The 27,598-nt window shown below is 45.3% G+C and overlaps 1 protein-coding gene across 1 annotated transcript in view; it reads right to left on the reverse strand.

The window, feature by feature from the left end:
• ACOXL (acyl-CoA oxidase like) overlaps positions 1–27,598 on the reverse strand; it is a 241,988-nt gene that overhangs the window by 22,596 nt on the left and 191,794 nt on the right. Inside the window, 1 exon segment of the mRNA XM_028497132.1 lies at positions 23,761–23,914. Coding sequence (XP_028352933.1) covers positions 23,761–23,914 — 154 coding nt within the window.

Genomic DNA, 27,598 nt, shown 5'->3' on the forward strand with positions numbered 1-27,598 from the left:
AAAAAAAAAAAAAAAAAAGAGTCATGTACCAAAATGTTCACTGCAGCTCTATTTACAATAGCCAGGACATGGAAGCAACCTAAGTGTCCATCAATACATGAATGGATAAAGAAGATGTGGCACATATATACAATGGAATATTACTCAGCCATAAGAGGAAACGAAACTGAGTTATTTGTAGTGAGGTGGACGGACCTAGAGTCTGTCATACAGAGTGAAGTAAGTCAGAAAGAGAAAAACAAATACCGTATGCTAACACATATATATGGAATCTAAAACAAAAAAATGGTCATGAAGAACCTAGGGGCAAGACGGGAATAAAGACGTAGACCTACTAGAGAATGGACTTGAGGACACGGCAGGGGGAAGGGTAAGCTGGGACAAAGTGACAGAGTGGCATGGACTTATATACACTACCAAGTGTAAAATAGACAGCTAGTGGGAAGCAGCCGCATAGCACAGGGAGATCAGCTCGGTGCTTTGTGACCACCTAGACGGGTGGGATAGGGAATGTGGAAGGGAGGGAGACACAGGAGGGAAGAGATATGGAGATATATGTATATGTTTAACTGATACACTTCGTTATAAAGCAGAAACTAACACACCATTGTAAAGCAATCATACTCCAATAAAGATGTTAAAAAAAAAAATAGCAGCAGAATCGGCACCGGAATCCCAGCATCTCTCACAGAACAGGCACTGGAATCCAGTAAATGTAAAGATGCTTTATGTTCCTGTGTTAGTTCTTCACGTGGAATATAATTTATTTCTCTTGTAGATGATGAAACTCAGCTTTGAACACCCCTCCTCATTTGAAAATTTAGTAAAACCGTGTGACTGTCACCCTGATGATTCCAGACTCTCCAGGGCCCTGTCAGAGCCCAGGTATCAAGTCTCACGGCCCTCACAGAGCTTGCAGGCAACAAAAACGAAGCAGCAGAGAGGAAGGCCAACCGCTTGCGAGGCAGTGGCCAAGGCCAACACATCGCCTCCAATCGCCTGAAACTACCAGGGGCAGAGTTATGATCTAATTTCCTTAGAACAGGCTGGAGAGGTCCATCCTCATAAAAGTCTAAACCCTGGCATAGCTGAGGTGACCCATTTAGAAACTAATTAGGTTCAAAAAAGTCATGGTCATCCTTGATCTGCGTGAATGTGTCCGACAGTTTAGGGAAAGACACGCCGCGTCGGGAAGTTTCTGACTGGGGACTTGCTTTCATCTTCCTGAGGAAGTTAAATTCTCAATGTGGAGCCCCTAACTCTTTGGGGACAAACGAGTATAAGCAGTGTGTGTGTGTGTGTGTGTGTGTGTGAGACACTTTCTAATTAAAAAAGAACTTTAAAAATGAATTCCTAAAAGCAATACATAACCACTATAAAAAAACAAACACACCAGAAAAAAGGAAAAGAGAAGAAAAAGTCATCCATAATCTCATGATGTGGGAGATAAAAGGATGCCTGAGAAAGAAAGACCCCGAGAAAAATGCTGGTCGGGAAGGGGGAGATCAAAAGGATGGAGGTAGATGTTGCAGGGATGCAGGTGGGGAGAGCCCCAGAAATCCACAGAGCAGATCTGGGCAAAGGGAGCCATGGAGTGTTCCAGAGGGAGGAGAGATATGACAGCATGGGAGGAACAGTCAGAGGAGACTGAGGAGGGAGTCGGGGGTGAGGAAAGCCAGAAACGGGGGAGGAAGCCAGAGGAAAGTAAGAGGGCTGGATTTGGGGAAGGAGGAAGAACGTTGACCTCGTGGTCACCCACAGCAAGTATGGGTGGCGAATTAAGGGACAGTCCTGGGTTCTGAGGTCGGAGACACCTGCAATGTCAGGTCATCACTCAGCACCTTCACAAGGCTTTACAAACCAGCACCACAGGATGAGCTGAGAGAAAGGACAGCTGTGAAGGCCATTGCTGAGGACTGATGTTATGTTCTGTGTTACACAGGAGCTATCTTTTCCACCCTTCACAACAGCATCTCAGCACCCTGGTTTTGGGGATGAGGAAGCTGAGGGTCCCTGAGGTTTTCCCACTCCGCTCCAGCCTTCCCTGGGGTTTTGCAACACTGATCCGTCTGTCTGGAACACTCTCCCCAGATCTCCGGGAGGCTGTCTCCCTCGCCCCACGCCCGTCTGGACCACAGGGAGGCTGTCTCTGGTCCTTCTGTCTGAAACAGCTCCCTCACCTATCCCCATCACTCCCTGTCTCCTCACTGCAATCTATTTTCCATCATAGCTTTTCATTCTACTATAATTATACAATAGAATGCTAGAATCTACTCCTTAAAAATATATCTATTGCCTGTTTGCCCCTTGCGGACTGTACACTCCGTGAGGGCACGGACTTTGCCCCATTCACCACTGCTTCCCCCAGCATGGAGATGAGACCTGGCACACCATATGGGCACAATATAGTATCTGCAACCGACTGGGGGAAATAACATGTGGGTAGGTGGTGATACGGGGTTGGAACCCCGAGCCACCCAACTCGGCTGCCCACCTGTGCTCTTCTTCTCTATAAAGCAGACAGGCAGCTGGACAGAGGGACATGGAAGTGGACGGAGAGGTGAAGAGACAAACCAGAAGACAAAGATACGGGATCCCTTGGCCAGCCCCGTCCTGGCAGGAGCTGCAAAGCCCAGGAGCCTGTGTGGACAGAGGGGCAAGGCTGGTCATGCTCTGATAGAGATCACAAAGGTCAAAGGCCATGGGGACAGAAGAGGACACAGAGCCCATGGCCGGGCAGAGAAGGGCCAGGATCTCAGGGTCCAAGCTGGGCATCAAGTAGCAGCAGGACTGGCACGAGGAGGGGCAGGGACAAGGGGGCAGCAGAGGCCCAGGGAAACCGCTACCCGAGGCCGCAGGTGATCCCGGCTCAAACCTCTGGGGGTGGATAAGGCTGACTTCTCAGGGCTGCAGACAGGGTAGATCCGTTCACACGTGGGCCTGCCCTCCCGTATGGCGTTGCTGAAAGTCGATGGAACACAGTTAAGGATAACACAGCTGCAGCTTCGAGAAGAAGGGCCGCAAAACGGTTCACGTAAACCTTGCCTCAGTTTCCCGGCCTGGATGCTGCGTGGTGTCGTCTGAACGGGCAGTGTCCCTGACTCTCCTGGTGGGGGTCAAACAAGGCGTGACCCAAGCTCCCCCAGAGGGTAAAGGGACCCTCGAATCAGCCCAGCAGCGGACCGCCTGTCCTTACAGGTGGGGCGGAAGAAAGGAGCCTTCCGGCCCAGCGACAACCAGTAACCAGCTCTCCTGGGGGTGGGTGGAGGAAGGAGGAGACAGGGGACAAAGATTCGGCACTTAGAGGGGCGCTGAGCGGGTGCCCAGATGATGTCAGAGAGCGGGCCCCCTGCAATGGCCACGTGAGCCCAGAAGGAGAGGCAGCACTTTCTCACAGACTTGACACCTGACGGGGTCCCCAGAGCTGGGAGAAGAGCCGAGTTCTGGCGACAGTGGCCCCCATACTTGGGTCCACGGCACACACCGGGGCTGTGGCCCCAGATTCAGAGTAGAACAGCTCAGGCAAGGGCCCCGCCATCTCCGTTAACGCTCGCTCATCTCCCTGGAGCCAAAGCTGCTGCCCTCACCTCCTCCAAGCCGGCACCTCCCTGGAGCCTCCCCCCAAGACCCAGGTAGGCCCATCCAAGATGAGGAATTTGCACTCAGTCTGTTCTTGCCATAGATGGAAAAGACCCGTCAGCGCCAAGGGGTAGGGCAGGGACCACTGCTCAGGGCATCGTGACAGTCTCAGCATCACACTGTCTCCCTCCAAAAGCACATCTCTCCCAGAGCCAACACCTGTGAGACCTGCTTCTGCCCAGGAGGAGGAGGGCCTCCTCAGTGCCTAGGATGCCAACAGAACTGCTCCTTCCATGGTACTTTCTAGAAGAGTCTGAAGTGTTCTAGGAAAATGACCAGGGATGTACTTCCTGTTCTCTCCTCCTACCCCTGCCTGGGGCATTTTTCCTCCATCTTCCAGCCACAGGGCTCCCTCACTCCCTCTTGGGATTCTGTTTCCAAGCCTCACGATTGTCTCAGCTTTAACGGGGGAACCAAAGAGGCCCGCTCGGCAGGAGAACCGCACATCACACATGGTTCTCGGCTCCTGTGTCCACGCCAAGCGCTCCTGACACGTGTGGTTGAAGCCTCATGGGGGAGTGGACTGGGCTCTCACCCTGCCTGTCACGTGGGGAATCTCTCCGGAAACTTTGGCCTCCAGTGTATCTCAAGTTAAAACTAAAGATTTACTCTGGGGAGGCCTATAAGAATATGACACAGAGTGTGTGCGTGTGCGCGTGTGCGTGTGTATTGTGGGCTGAATTGTGTCCCCCCAAATTCCTACGTTGACGTCCTAACCTTCAGGACCTCAGATGTGACTGTATTTAGAGACAAGACCTGTGAAAATGTAATTAAGGTTAAATGAAGTCATTGGAGTGTGTCCTAATCCGCAATGACTGCTGTCCTTGTAAGAAGAGGACATTAGGCACACAGAGGGAAGACTGTGTGAGGACACATGGAAGAGAAGACGGCCATCTACAGGCCAAGCAGAGACGTCTCAGGAGAAACCAACCCGCCAACGCCTGGATTCGGACGTCTAGCCTCCAGAATTGGGAGAAAATAAATTTCTGTTGTTCAAGCCATTCGGCCTGAGGTACTTTGTTTTGGCAGCCTGAGCAGTGTGTCTCTGTGTGTCTGTGTGTGCAGTGTTATCTCAAATCTTGCTTTGCTCACCACCAGAGATAAATCAATGTGAACTGCTTCTCCAATGTGAATAAATCCTTTGGAGTCTTAGGAAATCCTTCTCTCAGCCATCCTCTCAAGGCATTCCCTAGCACCTTGGGTTTTCATTACAAAATGAAACGGTTGTTTCCATGATTTTTCTTCTCTTCCACTTTGGACTCCTAAGTGGGGGCCTTTGCTTATACATTTCAGGTTGGGGGCTGGGGAGATGAGAAAAAAGAGGGGAGTGAGGGAAGAAAGAGATTTCATCCCCCAAAAAGTGAATAATATTTTCCATTAGCTTACTTCACTCTGAATAAAAAAAAAGAAATGTGGACTAGACAGAGGGAACTCTAAACTCCGTGCTCCCCAAGCCAACAGCATCCTCGGGGGACATGCAGGCCAGGATCTGGGAGGAAAGAGCACACTAGTTAGATGTGTTACTCTAGCCCTGCCTTCTGGGTTACATCGGGCCTCTTAGCAAGTAATTGTGAATGTCATTAAGGTTGTGTCCCATTTCAGTGAGGGCCCCATGAAACATATTTTATGATTCAGAACTTTGTACACTGAAAGTTTAATATGTTCCTGCTGTTTTTAACGTCTCTGATTTTTTTTTACTATATGATTATGTTTAATAAATGTATCAGAAATTAGAAACAGGCTTTCTTCCCCCCGCAAACAAATTGAGGGTAAATTTTGTTAATTTGGAGAAGAAAAATACAAAATCAATCATATCTTATTGGTTAAAGGAGGGTCCATGGAAAATAGAGCAGCCAGGAGGGACCGGGTCTTAGGGTTGCATTAATTTTACACCAATGTTTCTCTGAATGGGGATAACCCCACATATATGGGCAGTTGGTGTGTGTGAGACTCACTGCACCCTTTCCTTTGACAGCCGTGATTGGGGTGGGGTCTTCTGAGAGCCCAGCTGATGATGGAAGTTCTGATGGAGGTGATGACAAGTTGTCTCGCCCTGTCCTGTGTGCTTTGGGGTGACCCTGCACTCTCAGGGCTTATGAACTGGGCGGAGTGGGTGGGAGGGAATTCTTTCGCGGGTCCCATAACCAAATGTACACTGAGGGTCTCGCGTTGCAGGCACCATGCCACACACTGCGAACCACAGACACGGTCCTGTCCTCAGGAGAGAGACAGGCATTGGTCAGGTAGACAAATAAAACAGGTAATTTAAACATCTGTGGTTAAGTGCAGAAAAGATAAGATCTGAGTTCCATGAGGAAAGAATAAACAAGAAAGACCTCTTCTAATCTAGACGCCAGAGAAAGTTTTCAGGGCTTAACTTGAAACCGTAAAGAAGAGAAATGGAGACAGCGTGATCCAGATGAGAGAACAGCATGTGCAAACACTCTGTGGCCAAGAAGGAGCACAGAATGTTCAGGACTGGAAAGAAGGCTGGGTTGGAGGTGATGAGTCAGAAGAGCAGCCCAAAGGTAAGGTTGGAAACAGGCGTCAAGTGACCTGGGATCTCAAAAGGCATTTTGGGGATTCATTTTATGTTAGTTAAGGTGCAAAGTCATAAGATAATTTTAATCTTTGGAGTAAGATGACTTGTGATTTTAAAAGACAGTTCTAGGACTTCCCTGGTGGTGCAGTGGTTGAGAATCTGCCTGCCAATGCAGGGGACACAGGTTCAAGCCCTGGTCCGGGAAGATGCCACATGCCACAGAGCAACAAAGCCCATGTGCCACAACTACTGAGCCCACGTGCTGCAACTACTGAAGCCCATGCACCTAGAGCCTGTGCTCTGCAACAAGAGAAACCACTGCAATAAGAAGCCCACACACCGCAACGAAGAGTAGCCCCCACTCGCTGCAAGTAAAGCCCACGCACAGCAACGAAGACCCAATGCAGCCAAATAAATAAATAAATAAATAAAAGACAGCTCTAGCTGCTGAGTGATCACAGCCCACAGGAGGCGAGAGAGAAGGGGTTGGACTAGTTGGTTAAGATGGGAGACCTGGGTGGCCTGGAGTCAGGGGGAGAAGGGTTTGGACGGGGTTGGGTGCGTGCATGAGAAAAAGAAAGTCCAGGCCACATGAATGGCAGGTGTATGGTGTGGTATTTACCGAGGTGGAGCATCCTGGCAGAGGAGTATGTTTGTGTGGAAAGATCAAACGTTTGTATCTGTAAATGTTAGATGTGAGAATCGGAGAGATATCCAAGTGGCCTGGACAAAATGAAGGTGAGATGCAAGATTCTGCAGATGCAGAAAGATGTCTGGGATGGAGATATAGAGTCCTCACTATGTAAGTCTTCAAAATCAATGGAAGGGACAGAATTATCAAGAGCATACCTACACAGGGAAGAGAGGCCCCAGGCTCATGTTATGGAAAATGCCAACATTCTGAGGTCAGGCAGAGGAAAACTGGCAGAGGAGACTAAGAAGACAAAAAAGCAGAAAGAAAGTTGAGAGAATGGTGTTCTGAAAGCTTGGGAGAAGGGTGCATCCAGGAGGGAGGGGTCAACCACGATGAATGATCCTGGGAGCTCAGGTAGGTGAGGACCCAGAAGGATCCTTTGGGCTGAGCCTCAGGGAATCAATGCTGACTGGCCCAAAACAGTTTAAGTAGCATGGAGGAGGGGAAGCCAGATTTGCTTGGGACATCTGTCACTGGCAATATGGCAGATGAGATAGTCTTTAACAAAAACTAAGTCTCCAGGGCTTCCCTGGTGGCACAGTGGTTGAGGGTCCGCCTGTCGATGAAGGGGACGCGGGTTCGTGCCCCGGTCCGGGAGGATCCCACATGCTGCGGAGCGGCTGAGCCCGTGAGCCATGGCCGCTGAGCCTGCGCGTCCGGAGCCTGTGCTCCGCAGCGGGAGAGGCCACAACAGTGAGAGGCCCGCATACCGCAAAAAAACAAAAAACAAAAACTAAGTCTCCAGTAGAAACCATTGAAAATATGCTTGATAGACTATTTTTTAAAAATCATTTTGATATATATCAAAGTGGTAAAGAAAAATACTCAGAGGCCAAACTCAGTGAGAGAGCATGAGTCCCAAATGGGGAGCAGGTGTTGAGGCCAGGTAAGAAGTTATATAAAGACATGTGTATAAATGTAGTCCTCTGGAAAACAATGCCTACCAAGGGTTAAGTGAGAAAACACCATCCCTCACTTAAGAAGATATTGAGGAAAATTTGCTAGTCTCAGCTCTGGCTGTGAGTGGAGGGGGAGAAACATCTCTGCTGAGAATTTTTACCATGGTCTGCAATCCTATGACTCTGGGGCCAGAATCCATATGACGCCCTGAAAGCTCCAAGCAGAGGAGCTAGTTCAAAGTGAGTTGAAGTCTCCAGGCATCTGGCAGAGGTAAATGCACATCTTTTCTGGCCTGAAAGAACTACTAAGATAAAGTTCCAAAATTCATGGGCTCAAGAAAAAAAAAAATCACAAAAAGCAAGGGAAAGTAAAGGACAATCAGAAGAGATAGATAACAATCAACAGAATCAAAACGGTAGAGGTAACAGATATTAATATTAGACTACTACACCAAGAAGGAGATAAAATAAGAACATGAAGAGAGAGTCTTCAAAACAACAATGGCCTAAAATTTTTCAAAATTGTCAAGTGACACAAGTCCATGTATTTAGCAATCCCAAATGACCCCAAATAGGAAAAATAAAAAACAAATCATACCTAGATACATTATAGTGAAACCATAGATCACCAAAAATAAAATAAAGTATCTTAAAAGGAGCAGAGAGAAAAATTACAATTAAACAACCGATTCCTCAGCACCAAGGGAATCCAGAATAACAGTAAAGACTTCAAGCGCTGAGAGAAAATAACTGTCAACCACGAATTCTATCCTTAACAGTACTTAGCCTTTCAAGACTGAGGATGAAATAAAGACACATTCAGACAAAGAAAAACTAGGTTTACTGCCACAGACCCACACTCTTCTGAAGAAAGCACTCCATGAACAAGGAAAATGAAGGGATGCAAGAAGGAATTGTGAGCAAAGAAATTGGTAAAAAGTGGTAGTTCTAGAGAAACCCTGATTCTATACAATAATAAATATGATGGCTAATGCATGGGATTAAAAACCGTAGGACTAAAGTAATGGACAATAATATTGTAGAAGGTGGAGTTAGTGATTAGTGAAAGCAATCAAAGCTCTCATATTGCTGGGAGAATGGAAAAATAATGATTAATTTTAGACTTTGTATGTTAAATGTACATACTCCAACTGCTAGAGTGACCACAAAATGAACATAATAGAATGAAAAGCGGAAGAGAGAAGAATGGGAAGAGGAAAGAAACAATAAATCTGAAAGAAAGTGCGAAGCCTAAACAAGCAGAGATAAAACACAACCAAAGAAAGCAAGGCATAAGATGGAAGAAATGAATACAAATATATTCAGCAATGACAATAAATATTTAGACTACACAGATAAAAATGAGGTTGTCGGACTTCCCTGGTGGTGCACTGGTTAAGAATCCGCTTGCCAGTGCAGAGAACACAGGTTCGAGCCCTGGTCCAGGAAGATCCCACATGCTGCGGAGCAACTAAGTCCGTGTGCCCAACTACTGAGCCTGCGCTCTAGAGCCCACGTGCCACAACTACTGAGCCCACGTGCCACAACTACTGAGCTTGCAAGTCACAACTACTGAAGCCCGCATGCCTAGAGCCCATGCTCTGCAACAAGAGATGCCACCACAGTGAGAAGCCTGCACACCACAATGAAGAGTAGCCCCGCTCGCCACAACCAGAGAAAGCCCACGTGCAGCAACAAAGACCCAACTCAGCTAAAAATAAATAAATAAATAAATAAATAAATAAATTTATTTTTTTTAAAAATGAGGTTGTCAGAGCAAATTAAAGAAAAACCAGGTAAGTGTTATTGATAAGAAACATAAATGCAAAATGCTAACACGCGCTAATGTAAAAGGATCTAACAAATACCAACAAAATGGAAGCTTTTGTTCTTATACTAATATTGGACAAAATACATTTTAAGACATTAGTAGAGCTAAAGAGAGTCACTACAGGAGGACCGAAGATTCAGTACACTAGGAACATAGGACAGTTCTAAATTTGTAAACGTCTACTAACACGACTTGAAAAGAGTGAGACCAAAATTGATAGAAACACAAGGAGACACCCACAAATCTACTATCAACAGTGGGAGATTTTAGTCCACTCAATAACTGATAAATCGGACAGACTAAAACTTCAGTAAGAATAGGGAATATTGGAATAATGCCACTAATAAGCTTGATCTATTGGTCACATTTAAAACCCTGCAGCTCATTATAGAATGCATCTTGAAGTTCACATGGAAATTGTCCATGCTCTAGGTCACAAAGTAGGTCATAATAAATTTCAAAAAAAATCTGTATCACACTGGCCATTTTCTCTGACTACAATGGAATTAAGTAAAAGCACCAATATAATAATTATTTTTATTATGACAACAAAAATAAGAAGTCACTAAAAAGAAGGCAGTATGTACAGTGGTTATACTTTGTAGCCAAACTGCCTGGGTTTGAATCTTGGTTCTGTTAACTCAAGATCTGTGTGATACTGGGCAAACTGCTTAAACTCTCTGTGCCTCATTTTTCACATACATAATATTGGGGTCATAACAGTCCTACTTTGTAAGGTTGTTGTGAAGATTATGTAAGTTAAGCAATGTAAAATGTGAAGACTGGTGCCTGACACACAGTAAGAATGTAACAAAGTTTGGCTATTATTATTTTTAAATACTAGACGTTAGGAAATTAAAGAAAACATACTCAGCTAATTCATGGGTCAAATAAGTCATGATGGACGTTAACATATGCTTAGAATTGATAAACAAACTTTTACATATCAAATCATGGTTGATCAGCCAAAGCAGTATTTACCAAAAAGTTATAAATTTAAATGTTATTAAAGTTATAACATTTAATATAATATAATATATAATTATAACATATAACTAAAGTTATATATTTAAATGTTTATAATAGAATTGGAGAGATGGCAAAAATTAGTGAGATAACATGCAAGTTAGGGTAATAGAAGAAGAGCAAAAATGCAAATAAACACAAAGAGAATAGGAGGAAATAAATAACGAAGACAAAAAGCAATGAAATGGAAATCCCAGATATAATCTGGAGAGGAACAACAGAACCAAAAGTTTATTATTTGAAAAATAAAGAAAACAGATCAAGAGATAAAGGGGTGGGGAAAACAATATCAGGAGTGGCAAAGGAAGCATAACTACAAATACTGTAGAGATAAAAAGATAAGAGGGTATTATGAACTTTACGCCAATAAACTCTAAAAAGAAGAAGAAATGGACAAATTAGTAGGCAAATATAAATTACCAAAACAGACTCAAGAAGAAACAGAAGACAACCACTAAAGAAAGGGAACCAATCATTTTAAATGTCTAAGAAAGCAACTAGGAGACCTACATTGCTTTACTGATATTTGTATGAAATATGCAAGGAACAGATCATTCCATTTTATACAAACTCTTTGAGAGAAAAGAAAAAGGAGAAACACTCCCTCCCCAAGTCATTTAATGGGGGTGTTATAACTTTGATATCCAAATCAGACAAGGGCAGAACTAGGAAGGAGTAACACAGGACAGCCTCTCTCATGAGCACAGATGGAAAAATCCTAAATGAGTATCAGCAGACAGAATCAACAGTGAATTAAACACACACACCCACACCCACCCACCCACCCACACACACACACACACACACACACACACACACACCATGACTAAGTTGTATTTATTCCTAAACCCAAGATTTATGAAACATTAGAAAATAGGTTACTGTAAATTCACCACATAAACAGATTAAAGGAGGAAAAGGTGTGATTATCTCAGTAAAATAAAGGAATGTAAATAATTCCATACAATTTAGATCCATTCATAATTTTAAAACCAAACGAAACGCAAGAGGGAAGAGATATGGGAACATATGTATATGTATAACTGATTCACTTTGTTGTAAAGGAGAAACTAACACACTATTGTAAAACAGTTATACTCCAATAAAGATGTTAAAAAAAAAAAAAAACCAAACCAAAAAAATGAGTACACACACAAACACACAAAAGCCTCTTCATAAACTAAGGTTAAAACATACCTGCCTCACCGTGATAAAGAATATCAGCAGAATATCCACACCAATAACATCCTTAATGGTGAAAAAGTAAGCACATGCCCATTAAACTCAAGAATAAAATATAGGTGCCCGTTATCAACCACTTCTTTAACCATTGCATTGCATGGGAAGTTCTGGCCACTTGAATGATATGACAAAGAAATAAATGTCAGTAATTGTAAAGGAAGCAACAAGCTATCATTTTTCACAGGGAATATGATTATGATCATAGGAAATGCAAAAGAACCACACACAGATTATCAGAATTGTTATGACAGTTTAACAAGGTCATTGGATATAAGATCCATATACAAAAATTCAACTCCATTTCTATACACCAGCCTGAAAGGATTAGTTAGGAAATATTTTTAAAGCTATCATATGTACTATAACAGACATCTGCTCAGCTACTGAGAACTGTCTTACCACCCATACACATGGAGCACTAGCAGGCATGTTCATGACCTGTGACCCCATTCCCGAACCAAAAATGTCAGAGCTGGGAAGGACACCGACTCCAGCTGAGCCAGGGATTCAGCACTGAATCTACGAGACACCATCTCAGAGAGCAGCTGGAATGGATATACTATCAACTCCACAGCCAAAAGGCAGCCACATATGCAGAGGAGCATGGAGAATGGACAGACACCAGAAAAGCAAAGCCTGAGACTATGCCCCCAAGAGAAGGAGAAACCAAGAGCAGAGCTGCCTCTACTCTAGACTCCTTCCAAGTTCCTGGTCCTCATGAGACCTGGATTCCAGAACACATCTCTCTCCCTCTTAAGATACATTCTCCTTTCTTACTTGCGCAAGTTTGTAATGGGTCTCTCTTACTTGCATCCAGAAGAATCTTAACTGAGATGATCACAAATTCAGAAGTCAACTTGTGAAGCTTCAATTTTTTTTCCCCATTCATATTTCCTTGATGTGATAGAGTGAATCCTTCTGAGGAGTTATGAACCCTCTCAAGGGAGGGCACAATGAGAATACAGTAGATTCAAAATTTGGCAAATTGGCCCGGGATGGATGCCAGCTCTATCCATATCATATGTCTGGATGTTGTCCACTGCATATAAAATTTATAATTGCCTTCTTTACGCCCTTAAGAAGTTTGGGCTGAGATCTCCAAAGGAATGTTGCCAACAAAATGGATCGTCCTTGGGTCATTTTAGTAATCTCTCTTTTCTTTATCAGTGATGAGGGTCAGTTTTACTACCTGCTACTTCCAACTCAAATTTGCTTGACAAGATAAGACCTATGAACATAAGACACTCACAAATATGACATGTGGATGTTCTCACTAGGAGATGATTTTTTTTCCAGTGACCAGAAGCTAACAACAAAACACAGAGGCTTGTTGACAAATTGTGGATAATGTTAAAGGAGGGCTAAGTGTAGAACATTGATTATCATGGGACCCAGGGGCCAGAAACAAAGTTATCCTCTCCCTCCCCCAGAAAAAAAGCAAGGTCCAGAATTAGGGAGAAAAGGCTAGGATTTGGAAAACCTGAATTAGAACCCCTGTCCCCAGCTTTCACTAGATCTGGAGAAATAGCATCTACCTCTGCTCTTAATTCCTCCACCCATGTGGACAATTATTCCCACTCACAGGACTGCTGGAGGATTAAAGGCAGCCACATCTACACAGGTCCTGGCACTTTACCTAGCAGGGACTCAGGAATGTCAGGGAGTCAGGAATGGAAACCTCTTTTGAACAATAAGAGCCAAGTCCTCTAATCTTGGAGCAAGATTCTTTCAAAATTGACAAATAACGAATCATCATCAAGTGTTTTTTATTGTGCTGTCTTTCTAAATCACTACAATCAGAAAGTGACAGCAGAGATGAACAGAAGCCTAGGACTTTACCTGGAGCCCCAGAATTGGGATTCTTCTTGAAGGCTCTCCGTCTGTCCAGAGAAAGGGGTCTTTGGTCTATGAAACGGAAAGGGAGGGAGTTGGTCAGAGACTCGCTGGTGCCCTAGAAAAATGAGGCTGGAGCTGAGCAAAGGGTCTGGCTGATTAAGCTGTTACAGTAACCACAGAGTCGGCCCTTCTACTGAGGTCAACACTTGGGCCCCAGCCAATCCCTTCTTAGGAGGTTTGCCAGATCAGGCCCTGGATCCTTTCTGAGTACGGGCTGAACCCTTTCTACTCTGCTACCCAGTTACTTGGTGTTATGGCTTAATTTCCCCCTACCCTGCCCACATATGCATTCCTAGCCAGCCGGACCCATGACCCTCAGACTGAGAATCCTCCACCAGCACCACTAGCTACAGATGGCCCAGGCACAAGCCAGGATTTTTCTTGGCTCTGTTTCTCCTTATGAAATTGGATGGGGAGCAAAATGGTATCCGCCACGTTAGGCTGACCTACTGATCTGTTTTGAGAGATACATGTCTAGGGGATTGCTGTGAAAAGCTGAGCCTTTAAACAAACACTATCTATTGTATTCCAGGGAATAGCAAATCTGCAGCATCCAGGATGGAGGGAGGCCCTCGAATGACTGTCCTTCTTGTACCTGCCTGCCTGCCTGTCTCCCTGCACTGAGCCCACCTTGTCTGGAGCCCACTTTGCCTTCTACAAGAGCTTCAAGTCCTCCTTGGGGTTGGAAACTGGCCCCCTGAGCTCTTGGATTTTTGAGTTTCGTTTTTCTAGTTTTCTGGCTCTTGTTTGGTCACCAGCACTCTTAGCTGCCTGCATCTGGAGACCATATATCCTTCCTAGGCTGCAGCACCCCAGGAAACCGGGAACCACATGTAAGAGTCAACTAGCAGGCCAGGCTCCTTCAGGAGTAGACTGAGGGCTTGAGCCTCAGCACGTGGACTTCGTGTCATCTCTTTGGGATTCTCGGAGTTCTGTTTTGCTTGTTTCAGGCCTTGGCTGTGTTCCAAGAAATGGCTGATGCCAGATCAACGAGGTGGTGGCGCATCTCCCTGAGGATCCAGTCTTGGGACTAAGTCTACTGAATAAACACAGGGCTCAGCATCACACCACTGCTTTTTCTTTAATTTATAAACACTTGTAATTGTTTCAGTGTTCTCTTGTGCAATCTTTAAAATATCATGATTCTGTCACTGTCCAGCTGGATTGTATCTCCAGACAGCAAACAGCAGCTCCGTGTCTAACATGAAAGGAACAGTCGACGTGTGTTAGCTGATAACCTTATCATCATGCTGGGTCAGAGATATCTTCTAAGACTTTATCTTGCTCCAATTTCGTCCACATATTTTTTTATGCTGCTTCAGCCAGTTCTACTCTCCCATGTGGCATTCGGGGATACACTGAGGAGAAACGGAGCAGCCAGGGAACAGAGATGAGAAGGCGCCCACGGAGAGGCCCTGATGGACGGGGTGCCTAAAGTCCTGCAGTGGAGACTGATTCTGAGGACCCAGTGAGCCCAGGGGTGCGTCTTTCAGGGTTGGACGGCACAGCCCCAGGCCATCCAGGTACAGGTAACACTCGAGGCCCAAGGGATACTGTAGAAGGTCGCTGTGAAGAATTTGGCTGTGCAGGGCCAAGGTGAGCAGCTGGGGCTGCAGCTCTACGGGGGTTGGGGGGGGGTGTGGCCCACAGCGGGGACCATGCAGCCTGTGCTGGCCCCAGGCCTGTCTTTGCAGACGCTGATGCTTTGGAGTCAGATTTGCTGAGAATCTGACTTGCCTCCAGGGTCCAAGGCCGCACCCTGAAGAGCCCCAAGCAGGCAGTTCCCAGGCAGGTCGAATGTGTCAGGGTCGGGAATGGGGAGGGGAGAAGGGGAGAGTTGGGACCCTTCACTGGAATCACATCCAGGAAGAAGGAAGAGGAGAGTCAAGTATTTACTGAGTGCCTACCATGTGCTAGGCTTTAAGAGAGAAGGAAACTGAGACTCCCAGGGCTAAGGCCCAAGGTCACAGCGTCCTGACCTTGAGATTCCACCCCTTCTGTGACCACTCAGAATGCCCTCTCTCCATGACACGGTCCCACATGAATAAGAAATGGAATCCAGGGTTCTCTTTCCCACTCCTCACTCAGCCGATTGTAGGAAATTCAATCTGGGATTGCTTGGATGTGGAGAAAAGAGGCCATGTGCAAGTTCAGTTAAATATCAACAGCCTGAAAATTTGGTGGACCCCATCAATCCTTTTTTTTAAAAAAAAATATATATTTATTTATTTATGGCTGTGTTGGGTCTTCGTTGCTGTCCACGGGTTTTCTCTAGTTGCGGTGAGCAGGGGCTACTCTTCGTTGCGGTGCGCGGGGTTCTCGTTGCATGGCTTCTCTTGTTGCGGAGCATGGGATCCAGGAGCCCGGGCTTCAGTAGTTGTGGCACGTGGGCTCTGCAGCTGTGGCTCGCGGGCTACAGAGCGCAGTCTCAGTAGCTGTGGCACATGGGCTTAGTTGCTCGCAGCATGTGGGATCTTCCCGAACCAGGGCTCGAACCCGTGTCTCCTGAATTGGCAGGCAGATTCTTAACCACTGCGCCACTAGGGAAGTCCAGACCCCATCAATCCTTAAAGGAAGAAGGTGGGAAGCAAAGGAAGCAGCGGAACTGAGTCACGTGACTCCTTCGAGCCGGCAGAGTCTGTTCTCCGCGTTCCCACCAGGCAGGTGAAGGGTTTTCAACACGTCCAAACCAGGCTGGTGGATTCTCCGCTTACACGCGTAGGTTAGAAGCCACAACGCAGACCACACCACGTGTAAGCACGGGAAAGGTAACACGGCTGCACCAGGAACACTCGCTGTCCCCGCCAGCTCCCGTTCCAGCCCCTCCCTGACTCACTAAGGAGGTTTGGGGTCATTGAGCCACATCTCGCCGCACTTCCCTCAGCTCCACAAGAGAGGGAAAGAGCAGGGAATCACCTCAGAGGTTCTGGGAGGAAAAGAAGGGTCTGGACCTGCCAGCCAACCTCCATCCTGATCATCTCTGCCTTTTAATTGGGATATTTGCATTTAAAGTGTTTATTAATATGGTTAGGTTTACATCTGCCATCTGGATGTTTGTTTTCTATTTGAACAATCTCTTTATTCTCCCATATTTCGTCCTTTTCTGCCTTCTTTTGGATAAACTTAGTACTGTTATAATTCCATTTTAACTCTTTGGTTGGCTACTTGGTTACAAGTTTCGGTTTTATTATTTTAGTAGAAGCTTTAGGAGTTATAGTATAAATCTGCAACTTATCACAGTCTACTTCCAGGTAGGTGATACTGTAGCACTTCATTTACAGTACAAGAACCTTACAATAGCACACTTCTTTTTCTCCCCTTCTGGCCTTGCTGTTATTACTATCATACATTTTTACTTTTACATAAGTTATAAACCTCACACTATGTTGTTATGATTTTTGTTTAAAGAGATTTAAATACTAAAAAAAATTTATATATTGACACATCTAGTTACTATTGATATTTTTGGCGCTTTTCATTCCTTTGTGCAAACCCATACTTCTATCCAATACTATTTTCCTCTGCATGAAGAATTTCCTTTAATATTTCTTATAGTAAAAGCCTGTTGGTGATAAATCCCCTCAACTTTTGCAAGCCTGAAAATGCCTTTATTATGCCTTCTTTTTTTTTTGAAACATAATTTTGCTGAGTATAGAGCTTTAGATTATTTTTCTTTTTAGTACTTTAAAAATGTTGCTCCAACGTTTTCTTGCTTGCATTTTTTCCAATGAGAAATCTATCATCCTTACCTTTGGTCTTTTATACGTAACATTTCTTTTTTTCTCATTTGTGAGTCTTAAGGTATTCCAGACTGGCTGGTGGGAAAACGCACTATTCCCAGCCCCGTGTGAGCACCGGATACTGTTCCCTCTAATCTTTTTTTTTTTTTTTAAATAAATTTTATTTATTTATTTTTGGCTGCATTGGGTCTTCGTTGCTGTGTGGGCTTTCTCTAGCTGCAGTGAGCAGGGGGCTACTCTTCCTTGCAGTGTGCGGGCTTCTCATTGCTGTGGCTTCTCTTGTTGTGGAGCACGGGCTCTAGAGCACCCCGGCTTCAGCAGATGCGGCTCGTGGGCTCAGTAGTTTCGGTGCACAGTAGTTGTGGCGCACGGGCTTACTTGCTCTGCAGCACGTGGGATCTTCCCGGACCAGGGCTCGAACCCGTGTCCCCTGCATTGGCAGGCGGATTCTTAACCACTGCGCCACCGGGGAAGTCCCTGTTCCCTCTAATCCTTTTGGGTGATTCTTTCCGCAGCCTCGAGTGGTTTCCTCACACTTATGCGATGGTCGCTGTCAACGGAATGACCGCAGGGGACTGGCTGTAGGTCTCTGAGTTCTCTGTCTGGTTCTTTATCCTGTGAACTCTAGATGTGTGGGTCCCCCTGGACTCTCAGCTCCATGGGCTCTGCCTTGGTTTCCCCTCGTGAGGCGTGGCATGGAAACACCTGCAAGGCAGTAAACGGGCAATGGTAGGGTTCATCTGGTTGATTTCCTCTCTCTCAGACATCACTGTCCCTCACTGCCTGACGTCCAGCATCTCGCCAACTGTTTAGTTCATACATATTGTCCATTTTTTTAGCTGTTTCAGTCAGGAGGGTATATCTGCTTGCCTGTCACTCCAACTTTGTCAGAAACAAAAGTCCGCTAATGCTCCTTTGACTGAAACCTTGGGGCCTCCCAGTTGCACGCAGTGGACAGTGTGCACCCCTCACATGTCCTGGCCCTCAAGACAGGGAATATGTACCTGGTACGCTGCTCCACACAGAGCAAGGACTTAGAAACACTTAACAATGACTCTTAACCAGCAGTCATTAAGGCAACGGAGTGACTGCACGAACATGAATATTACGGAAGTTCCAACCAGTGTTCATCTGAGAATCTGATTTCGGAAAAAAATTTCTTGTTTTGCATGAAATCTCATTGATCCCAGGCTTTACGCACAAAACATGACAGACTTTGCTGAAAAGGTAGAGAGAGTGAGAAAAACTTTAAGCTGGGAAACAAAGGAGTTAAAAGGCGGAAATATAGTTCAATTCCAAAGTTCACTTCTGTTTGTACTCTGTGTATGTATCCACGTCACTGCTAAGGGCTACTTCTGCAACTTTCAGGGAAGGCAGTGGTTGCCAAGGCTCTTGTAGAAACAGCCAACCTAAGACTTTCTCATGACTTCCTGACACAGAGTGATGATGTTATTCAAATCGACCACCAAGTGCTATGGAAACACTGATTTATGAAGAGAAAAACTCTCAGGATCCAAAAGTTTCCATGGAACAGATTTAAGAGCAGCAACTCTGGGATCGTGAACTCTCGCCTGGTCCAAACGCTGGAGGCTGCTGTGCATTGAGTCTTCCCCTCAGATCCAAGATGAGGCAGCAGCCAGCAAGAACTGGTCACTTTCTATTAGTGTCTGTGCTTAGGAGATATTTAAAGGCCTTCATCTCTTTCCCACTTACAGATACATAATCTTAAATCCTAAAGGGCCAAATTAGTAGCGTTCCGGTGAAAACGGAATTATCAGATTTGGGTCTTAGCAGAAGCCACCCCACAGACTGAGCTAGAAAATAGATTCCCCTGAAAGCCCCGCTTCTTTTTATCACTGTGGACACGCTCTGCTGAGGTGCAGCTCTCAACTCTATATAGCAAGGTCCTTTTTTGACCTTGAGTCTAGGCTGCGTTGTGAAAATTACAGGCTATGACCCACTAGCATAGCAGGTCATGACATCAGCTTAATGCATCATGACTAGCTTTTCTTAAAATGACATAAAATTAAAAGAAAATAATAGCGCACTAGATCACAATAGTGAGAGGAGTACTGTTTCATAAAATTTATCTTTTCGATTTTGTGTATATGTGTTTGTAAATACGGGGTGGTACTGAAAAGTGTACCCTTTTCTATAGGTCACGGTCGAAAGAATTTGAAAGCCAGTAGTCCTGCCAACTATTAAGATTCTGTGTTCAACTCCTGGCAGAAGTGGGGACTAGTATAACCTTTGGTGACGATACAAGTATCATTCAAATAACTGATCTCAAGGAAACAATCACAGGTATGTGGGAAAAAAGTTTGCTACTAAAATGTTGTCTATAGTTTCACTTGTAATAAAGGAAAATTTGACATACATTAAAGAATTAGTTGAATAAAGTATGGTGCATCTACATGACAAATGGTACCAGCCGTTAAAACTTCACCGCAAAGAAATGATCAGAAGGGGTATCCATATCGACTCACAGATGAAAAGGAGAGGTTATAAAATTTTAAACACATACGTACACGATGCATAGAACGAATATAGTGCAAATGATAGCAGTCATCCCTGGGAAAGTATAACTGTGGGATTTATTTACTTTCTTCTTTGTGTCTTTGTAGTTTCAAAAATTTCTACGATGGATATGTACCACTTCTGTAATTGGTGAAAATACTACAAGAAATGTGATTTCAAATATGCTTTCCTCGGCAAAGAAGCTGCCTTCCACAGACATTGCTCACTTCAGGCAATAGTAACAAACATGAAAGTTAGCAGTCCAGAGAAACAGGATTTAAACAGGATGCATGTTTAGAGTAGAGGCAAAAATTAGGTGCCAGATGTAGTCGTATCTTGATAAATTGTACAATGATTTTCCATCCCAGCCCTCTTCTCAAGTCCCTGTTTCCTAAACTACTCAACAAATGAGCCATCAGAATGGGTCTGTACAGGTTTTAGAGCCAATAAATAGCACCCTGCTTCTGAATATGAGTAGCCTCAAGGCAATGCCAAATGTTCTTTGTCTCCAAATACTTAACAATAGAGTCAGATGTTTAAATAAAATGTTCAAGGTAAAAAGTAATAATAAAGCAAGGAAAGACCAAAGGGGCCAAGTTTTTTGGATTAATCTTAACTTCTAAGGATAAGAAAGAAAAATGGAGGCACAGGGCAGTCATTTATTTAGTCAGTCCATCTGTCCATCAGTCCATCTGTCTGATGGACATCAGTCTGTCTATCAGTCTATTATTCAGCCTGTTTAGTCAGTCAACAGCTGCTTACTGATATTCCCCACTATAGTGAGAAGTAGGGCTGTGGTGATCAGAGACTTGGTCCCTGCCCTTTTGCAATAGGGAAGAACAAATCTGACTCCATATTGGATCTGTTCTTTCACTTTAACCTTTGTATTCTATTGCTTTTGCTACAAGTTAAGAATGTTGCTTACAGCCCGAAAGTATACAGGAGAGCCCGTTCGCAAGGCTCTGACCTTTAAAGGTATAACACTTTCCCACTCAAATAAGAGATAAATTGCAGAACAGAGAATAACATTTGTCTTGTGGAAGGTTTACAGGAACTTCGTGACCTGACCTACAAGGACAGCTGCAAGAACAAAGGATTCTGACACCAAGAAGTTTGCAACAACTAACCACACCCCCTCCCATTTTAGTATAAAAGAAGCCTGAATTCTAACCCAGGTAAGATGGTTCTTTGGGACACGAGTCCACCATCTTCTCGGTCTGCTAGCTTTCTGAATAAAGTTGCCGTTCCTCCCTTGCACCTTCACCTGAACCAGCCCATGCCTGTCCCAGTGTCCCCAGACGTGCCACACACTCCCACACCTTCACCTGTGTGCAGGTATCCCTTTATCCAGCAGGTCCTCAGACCCCCATCTCGAAGCCTCTTGTTCATCCTCTAAACTGCTAAAATGACACTGCCCAGGGACTTCCCCCCGCCCCCCGCCAGATGTCACTGAGTCCTCCCCCACAGCTGCTGCACAGGACCTGCCATACCAGTCTGGGCTCTGTATCCATCTCTACGATGGCAAACAAAACAGACCGTGTGTTATTTTTTTTTTCTCCAAATCCCCAGGGTAAAAGCACACCATAAAGATGTCAACTGCTGCTTCCTGGGTTCACATGTGAAGCATTTTATGCTCATCATCTTGCATAACTTAACCCTCACAACCACTACAAAGGAGAGCTTATCCTCATTTTATATATGGGGAAAATGAGGCATAGTGAAGGGAAAAACTCTCCTGTGGTCACACCCAGGGTTGCTGGCTTCAAACCCAGTAAATGTGTGTTGAAATACATTTTTTTGAAGCAAGACCTACTGAGACCTACGGGCCATGAAAGACGTGGTTTTCAGTACCGTCTCGGGAGCTCCCAGACATTCACACTTCACTCCTGGAGACCTTCACAGACCTAGAGACCATGCCTGCAGAAGATGCGGTGTTTGTAAATATAACTTAGAACAATTAAAAGATGCTCATGCTTTTCTTTCAACAAATATTTATGTCTCTACAAATAGCCTTGGGCTAGGTGTTGGGTGGATATGGGGGTGGAGAGGAGAAGGGAAGGAACAGAAAGGGAAATCAGGGCCCTCTGCATCCACTGCTGAGGAGCTACTGGGAAGCAAAGCCTCATGAGGCTGCAGTGCCTGGTGGGATTACAGGCCTGGCATCCAGCCTGGAAGAGCAGCCCTCCACGGTCAGGTTCTTTTCCATAAGATGGTGGGTGAAGGGGTCATTTCTGCACTGCCTGTCGGTGCTTGGCAATGAAGGAGGGCATGACCAGGCAGGGCCACTGGATGGATGGAAACTAGCCCCTTGGCAGGGGCCTCACACGTGTCAGGTCACTTAAGGTCATTATAAGCCATTGCCCCCAGCTGCCTCAGAGAACCTATACTCCTGGTTCAGCTGCGCCCCAGCGCCAGGTGTCACTTTATTCCCTATTCTCCTTCTTTTCCAGGCGGACCCCGACATCATTCCCACTGGAAAAGCAAGCATGTCCCCCACCACCACAGACACGGTACGCACGTCTGACTAACCGAGGTCCCCTTCACCATGTGCACATCCTTACTCAGCCACCGTGAGAGAAGTGACCACGGTGACTCTCAGATGAAAGGACACAGGAGGCTCCCAGTCCCATCCGCATCGCCCACGTGGGAAAAACCTTGGGCTCTGCCGGTGGAGAAGGCCCAGCCCCTCCTCGCCCCTCCATGGACCACGACTCTGATGCTCTGATGCCGGGCCCTCCAGAAACTCATCCTCCCCTTTTGTTCTCTACAACAACCCTTGACTTGCTCTTGACTCCTTCTCACTGAGGCTAAAATTCTTCACCCTCCCCTTCAGGTTCAGAGCTGCTGTTGTTAGGCAAATATTCAGTCAAGTTCAAGATGGAATTCAGGCCCAAGAGGGGATCCCTCCTTCCTGCTCTCCCTGCAGTGCCTGCTTCTGGCCCACATGACGATGAGGTGGTGTGGTCCCCGGGGGTCACCCACACAGCGTTGTCATCTGGGGCTGAACCTCAGATGCCATCAGAACTGATGTCTGCAGCCATGCAATGCCACCCAGTCACAGGTCCACAGCCAGACATCCCCCACATCCTGTCCTCAGAGACCCCACTTGGGTCCCCTTTCTCACCGGTGCTGGGCTCCCACAGGGATGCAGAGACTCTGGCATTCTGCATACCGCAGGCGCCTCCACTCTCAGGGTTGTAGAGGGATAGAGCACAGATGCCAGCTGTCCTCAGAGTCCCCTCGACTCTGCAAAGATTCATATTGGGGTTTCTCATACCTCACACCCCTCACTGCTCAATATGGTCTGAGGCTTGGGCTGGGGACACTCTATACGCTCTCTAAATGCTTGGCATATCCCCATTTGCCTCCTTCCCAGGGTAGAAACCCCTGGGGTCATTCCTGCCTTCTCCCCAAGGGATTTAAACATCGGAGCAGAGCTTTGATCATCTGACCCCCACTGGCCCTTTCCTATACTCTCAACAACCACCACGACCAAGTTTCATGACATTGACCGCGGGCCTCCACGGGCCAAGCATTTTACAAGCATGGTCTGCATCAGTCCTCGCAGCATCCAAGAAGGTGGACATGCACAGGTGACAAAACTAAATAATGCATCCAGGGTCACAAGGGCAGGAGGGAATTCCACCTGGTTCCAAAGCCCACTGGCCACACAGTCAGCCCCCACACATGTAACCATGCAGACCCTGCAGGACTGGGGGCCCGCGGGGGCTCACCAGGCCTCCGGTGCACTCTCAGCAGTCCTGCAGGCAGCCGATGTTCTCCCAGATACTGTAGGCCTTCAGCCCCGTCACCAGCACCTGCAGCGGGCGACTGCCAACAAGCTCCTAACCTCGGAAGATGTCCTCGTCCAGAAGGATGCCGGCATACCTGCGAGACAATCAGAGACCTGTGATGGATGCAGTAGTGCCCCCAGCACATGTGCTCATAAGGGATATTGCTCTCATAATGTCTTTGTCTGGGTTTTGGTGTCAGGTTGCTCCTAAAATTCACTTTCCCTTTTCTTTTCTGAAAGAGCTTGTGTAAAATCAGTATGTTTTCTTTTCTTACATATTTGGTTGATTTCACCAGTAATGCCAGACAAAGCTATTCAGGTTTTCTGTTTCTTTCTGTGCCACTTTTGGTACTATGTATCTTTCAAGAAATTTGTCAATTTCATATATGTTGTCAAATGTATTGGCATTACATTGACATTACATCAATAACAATAATAACAATGATATTTAATATTATTTATCCTTTCAGTGTCTGTAGGATCTATAGTGATGCCTTCTCTTTTATTCTAGATACTGACAATTTGTGTCTTTTTCTGGATCATTCTAGCTAAAGATCTTTCAATTTTATTTACTTATTGAAAGAAAAAAACAGTTTGGGGCTTAATTTTTTTTTCCCATTCTTTGACCATTTCTTATTTCATTGATTTCTGCTCTCATTTTTATTATTCACTCTACTTTCTTTGTGTTTAACTTGTTCCTCTTTTTCTAGCTTCTTAAAATACAAATTTACACCACTGGCTTTAGCCTTTTCTTCTTTTCTAATGTAAGCATTTAAAGGTATACGTTTTCCTCTGAGCACTGCTTGAATTGCTTACCACAAATTTTGATATGTTGTGTTTCATTTTCATTTTATTCTAAATATTTTCTAATTTCCCTGTGATTTCTTCTTTGACCTATGAATTACGTGTGTTCTTTAGTTTCCTAATATGTTAAGATTATTCCAGATATTTTTCTGTTATTAATTCTTAATTTAACTTCATTCTAATCAGAGAACATATTTTGTATGATTTCAATCATTATAAATCTACATGGTCTGTCTTGATAAATGTTCTATGTGAACTTCAAAAGAACGTGTATTCTGGGGAGCTTCAAGATGACAGAGGAGTAAGACATGGAGATCACCTTCCTCCCCACAAATATATCAGAAATACATCTACACGTGGAACAACTCCTACAGAACACCTACTGAACGCTGGCAGAAGACCTCAGACCTCCCAAAGGGCAAGAAACTCCCCACGTACCTGGGTAGGTCAAAAGAAAAAAGAAAAAACAGAGACAAAGAATAGGGACGGGACCTGCACCAGTGGGAGAGAGCTGTGAAGGAGGAAAGGTTTTCACACACTAGGAAGGCCCTTCGTGGGCGGAGACTGCAGGTGGCGGAGGGGGGAAGCTTCAGAGCCACGGAGGAGAGCGCAGCAACAGGGGTGCGGAGGGCAAAGCGGAGAGATTCCCGCAGAGGATCGGTGCCGACCAACACTCACCAGCCCGAGAGGCTTGTCTGCTCACCCGCCGGGGCGGGCGGGGGGCTGGGAGCTGAGGCTCGGGCTTCGGTCGGACCGCAGGGAGAGGACTGGGGTTGGCGGTGTGAACACAGCCTGAAGGAGCTAGTGCGCCACGGCTGGCCGGGAGGGAGTCCGGGAGAAGTCTGGAGCGGCCAAAGAGGGAAGAGACTTTTTCTTGCCTCTTTGTTTCCTGGTGCACGAGGAGAGGGGATTAAGAGAGCTGCTTAAAGGAGCTCCAGAGACGGGCGCGGCTATCAGCGCGGACCCCAGAGACGGGCATGAAACGTTAAGGCTGCTGCTGCCGCCACCAAGAAGCCTGTGTGCAAGCACAGGTCACTCCCACACCTCCCCTCCCGGGAGCCTGTGCAGCCCGCCACTGCCGGGGTCCCGTGAACCAGGGACAACTTCCCCGGGAGAACGCACAGCGCGCCTCAGGCTGGTGCAACGAAATCTCTCCCAGCAGCCTCAGGAGCAGTGGATTAAATCTTCATAATCAACCTGATGCACCCGGCATCTGTGGAATACCTGAATAGACAATGAATCATCCCAAATTGAGGAAGTGGGCTTTGGGAGCAATGACATATATATTTTTTTCCCTTTTTCTCTTTTTGTGAGTGTGTATGTGTATGCTTCTGTGTGTGATTTTGTCTGTATAGTTTTGCTTTGACCATCTGTCCAACGGTTCTGTCAGTCGGTTTTTTTTTTTTTCCTTCTTCTTTTTTTACTATAGTTTTTAGCACTTGTTATCATTGGTGGATTTGTTTTTTAGTGTGGTTGCTCTCTTCTTTCCTTCCTTCTTTCTTTATTTTTTTTATTACTTTTTAAATTTTTTTAAATAATTATTTTTTATTTTAACAACTTTTATTTTATTTTATTTTCTTCTTTCTTTTTTTCTGCCTTTTATTCTGAGCTGTGTGGATAACAGGCTCTTGGTGCTCCAGCCAGACATCAAGGCTCTGACTCCGAAGTGGGAGAGCCAAGTTCAGGACATTGGTCCACAGAGACCTCCCAGCTCCACGTAATATAAAATGGCAAAAATCTCCCAGAGATCTCCATCCCAATGCCAAGGCCCAGCTCCACTCAACGACCAGCAAGGTACAGTGCTGGACACCCTATGCCAAACAACTAGCAAGACAGGAACACAACCCCACCCATTAGCAGACAGGCTGCGTAAAATCATAATAAGGTCACAGACACCCCAAAACACACCACCAGACGTGGACCTGCCTACCAGAAAGACAAGATCCAGCCTCATCCACCAGAACAGAGGCACTAGTCCCCTCCACCAGGAAGCCTACACAACCCACAAAACCAACCTTAGCCACTTAGCCACCAAAAACAATAGGAACTATGAACCTGCAGCCTGCGAAAAGGAGACCCCAAAACAGTAAGCTAAGCAAAATGAGAAGACAGAGAAACACACAGCAGATGAAGGAGCAAGGTAAAAACCCACCAGACCTAACAAATGAAGAAGAAACAGGCAGTCTACCTGAAAAATAATTCAGAATAATGATAGTAAAGATGATCCAAAATCTTGGAAATAGAATGGAGAAAATGAACCAAACGTTTAACCAGCACCTAGAAGAACTAAAAGGCAAACTAACAGTGATGAACAACACAATAAACGAAATTAAACATTCTCTAGAAGGGGTCAATAGCAGAATAACTGAGGCAGAAGAACGGATAAGTGACCTGGAAGATAAAATAGTGGAAATAACTACTGCAGAGCAGAATAAAGAAAAAAGAATGAAAAGAACTGAGGACAGTCTCAGAGACCTCTGGGACAACATTAAACGCACCAACATTCGAATTATAGGGGTCCCAAAAGGAGAAGAGAAAAAGAAAGGGATTGAGAAAATATTTGAAGAGATTATAGTTGAAAACTTCCCTAATATAGGAAAGAAAATAGTCAATCAAGTCCAGGAAGCACAGAGAGTCCCATACAGGATAAACCCAAGGAGAAACACGCCAAGACACATAATAATCAAACTGTCAAAAATTAAATACAAAGAAAACATATTAAAAGCAGCAAGGGAAAAACAACAAATAACACACAAGGGAATCCCCATAAGGTTAACAGCTGATCTTTCAGCAGAAGCTCTGCAAGCCAGAACGGAGTGGCAGGACATATTTAAAGTGATGAAGGGGCAAAACCTACAACCAAGATTACTCTACCCAGCAAGGATCTCATTGAGATTTCACAGACAAATTAAAAACTTTACAGACAAGCAAAAGCCAAAAGAATTCAGCACCACCAAACCAGCTTTACAACAAAT

The sequence above is a fragment of the Physeter macrocephalus genome, chromosome 12 (genome assembly GCF_002837175.3).
Source record: "Physeter macrocephalus isolate SW-GA chromosome 12, ASM283717v5, whole genome shotgun sequence".
In the NCBI taxonomy this organism is placed as follows: domain Eukaryota; kingdom Metazoa; phylum Chordata; class Mammalia; order Artiodactyla; family Physeteridae; genus Physeter; species Physeter macrocephalus.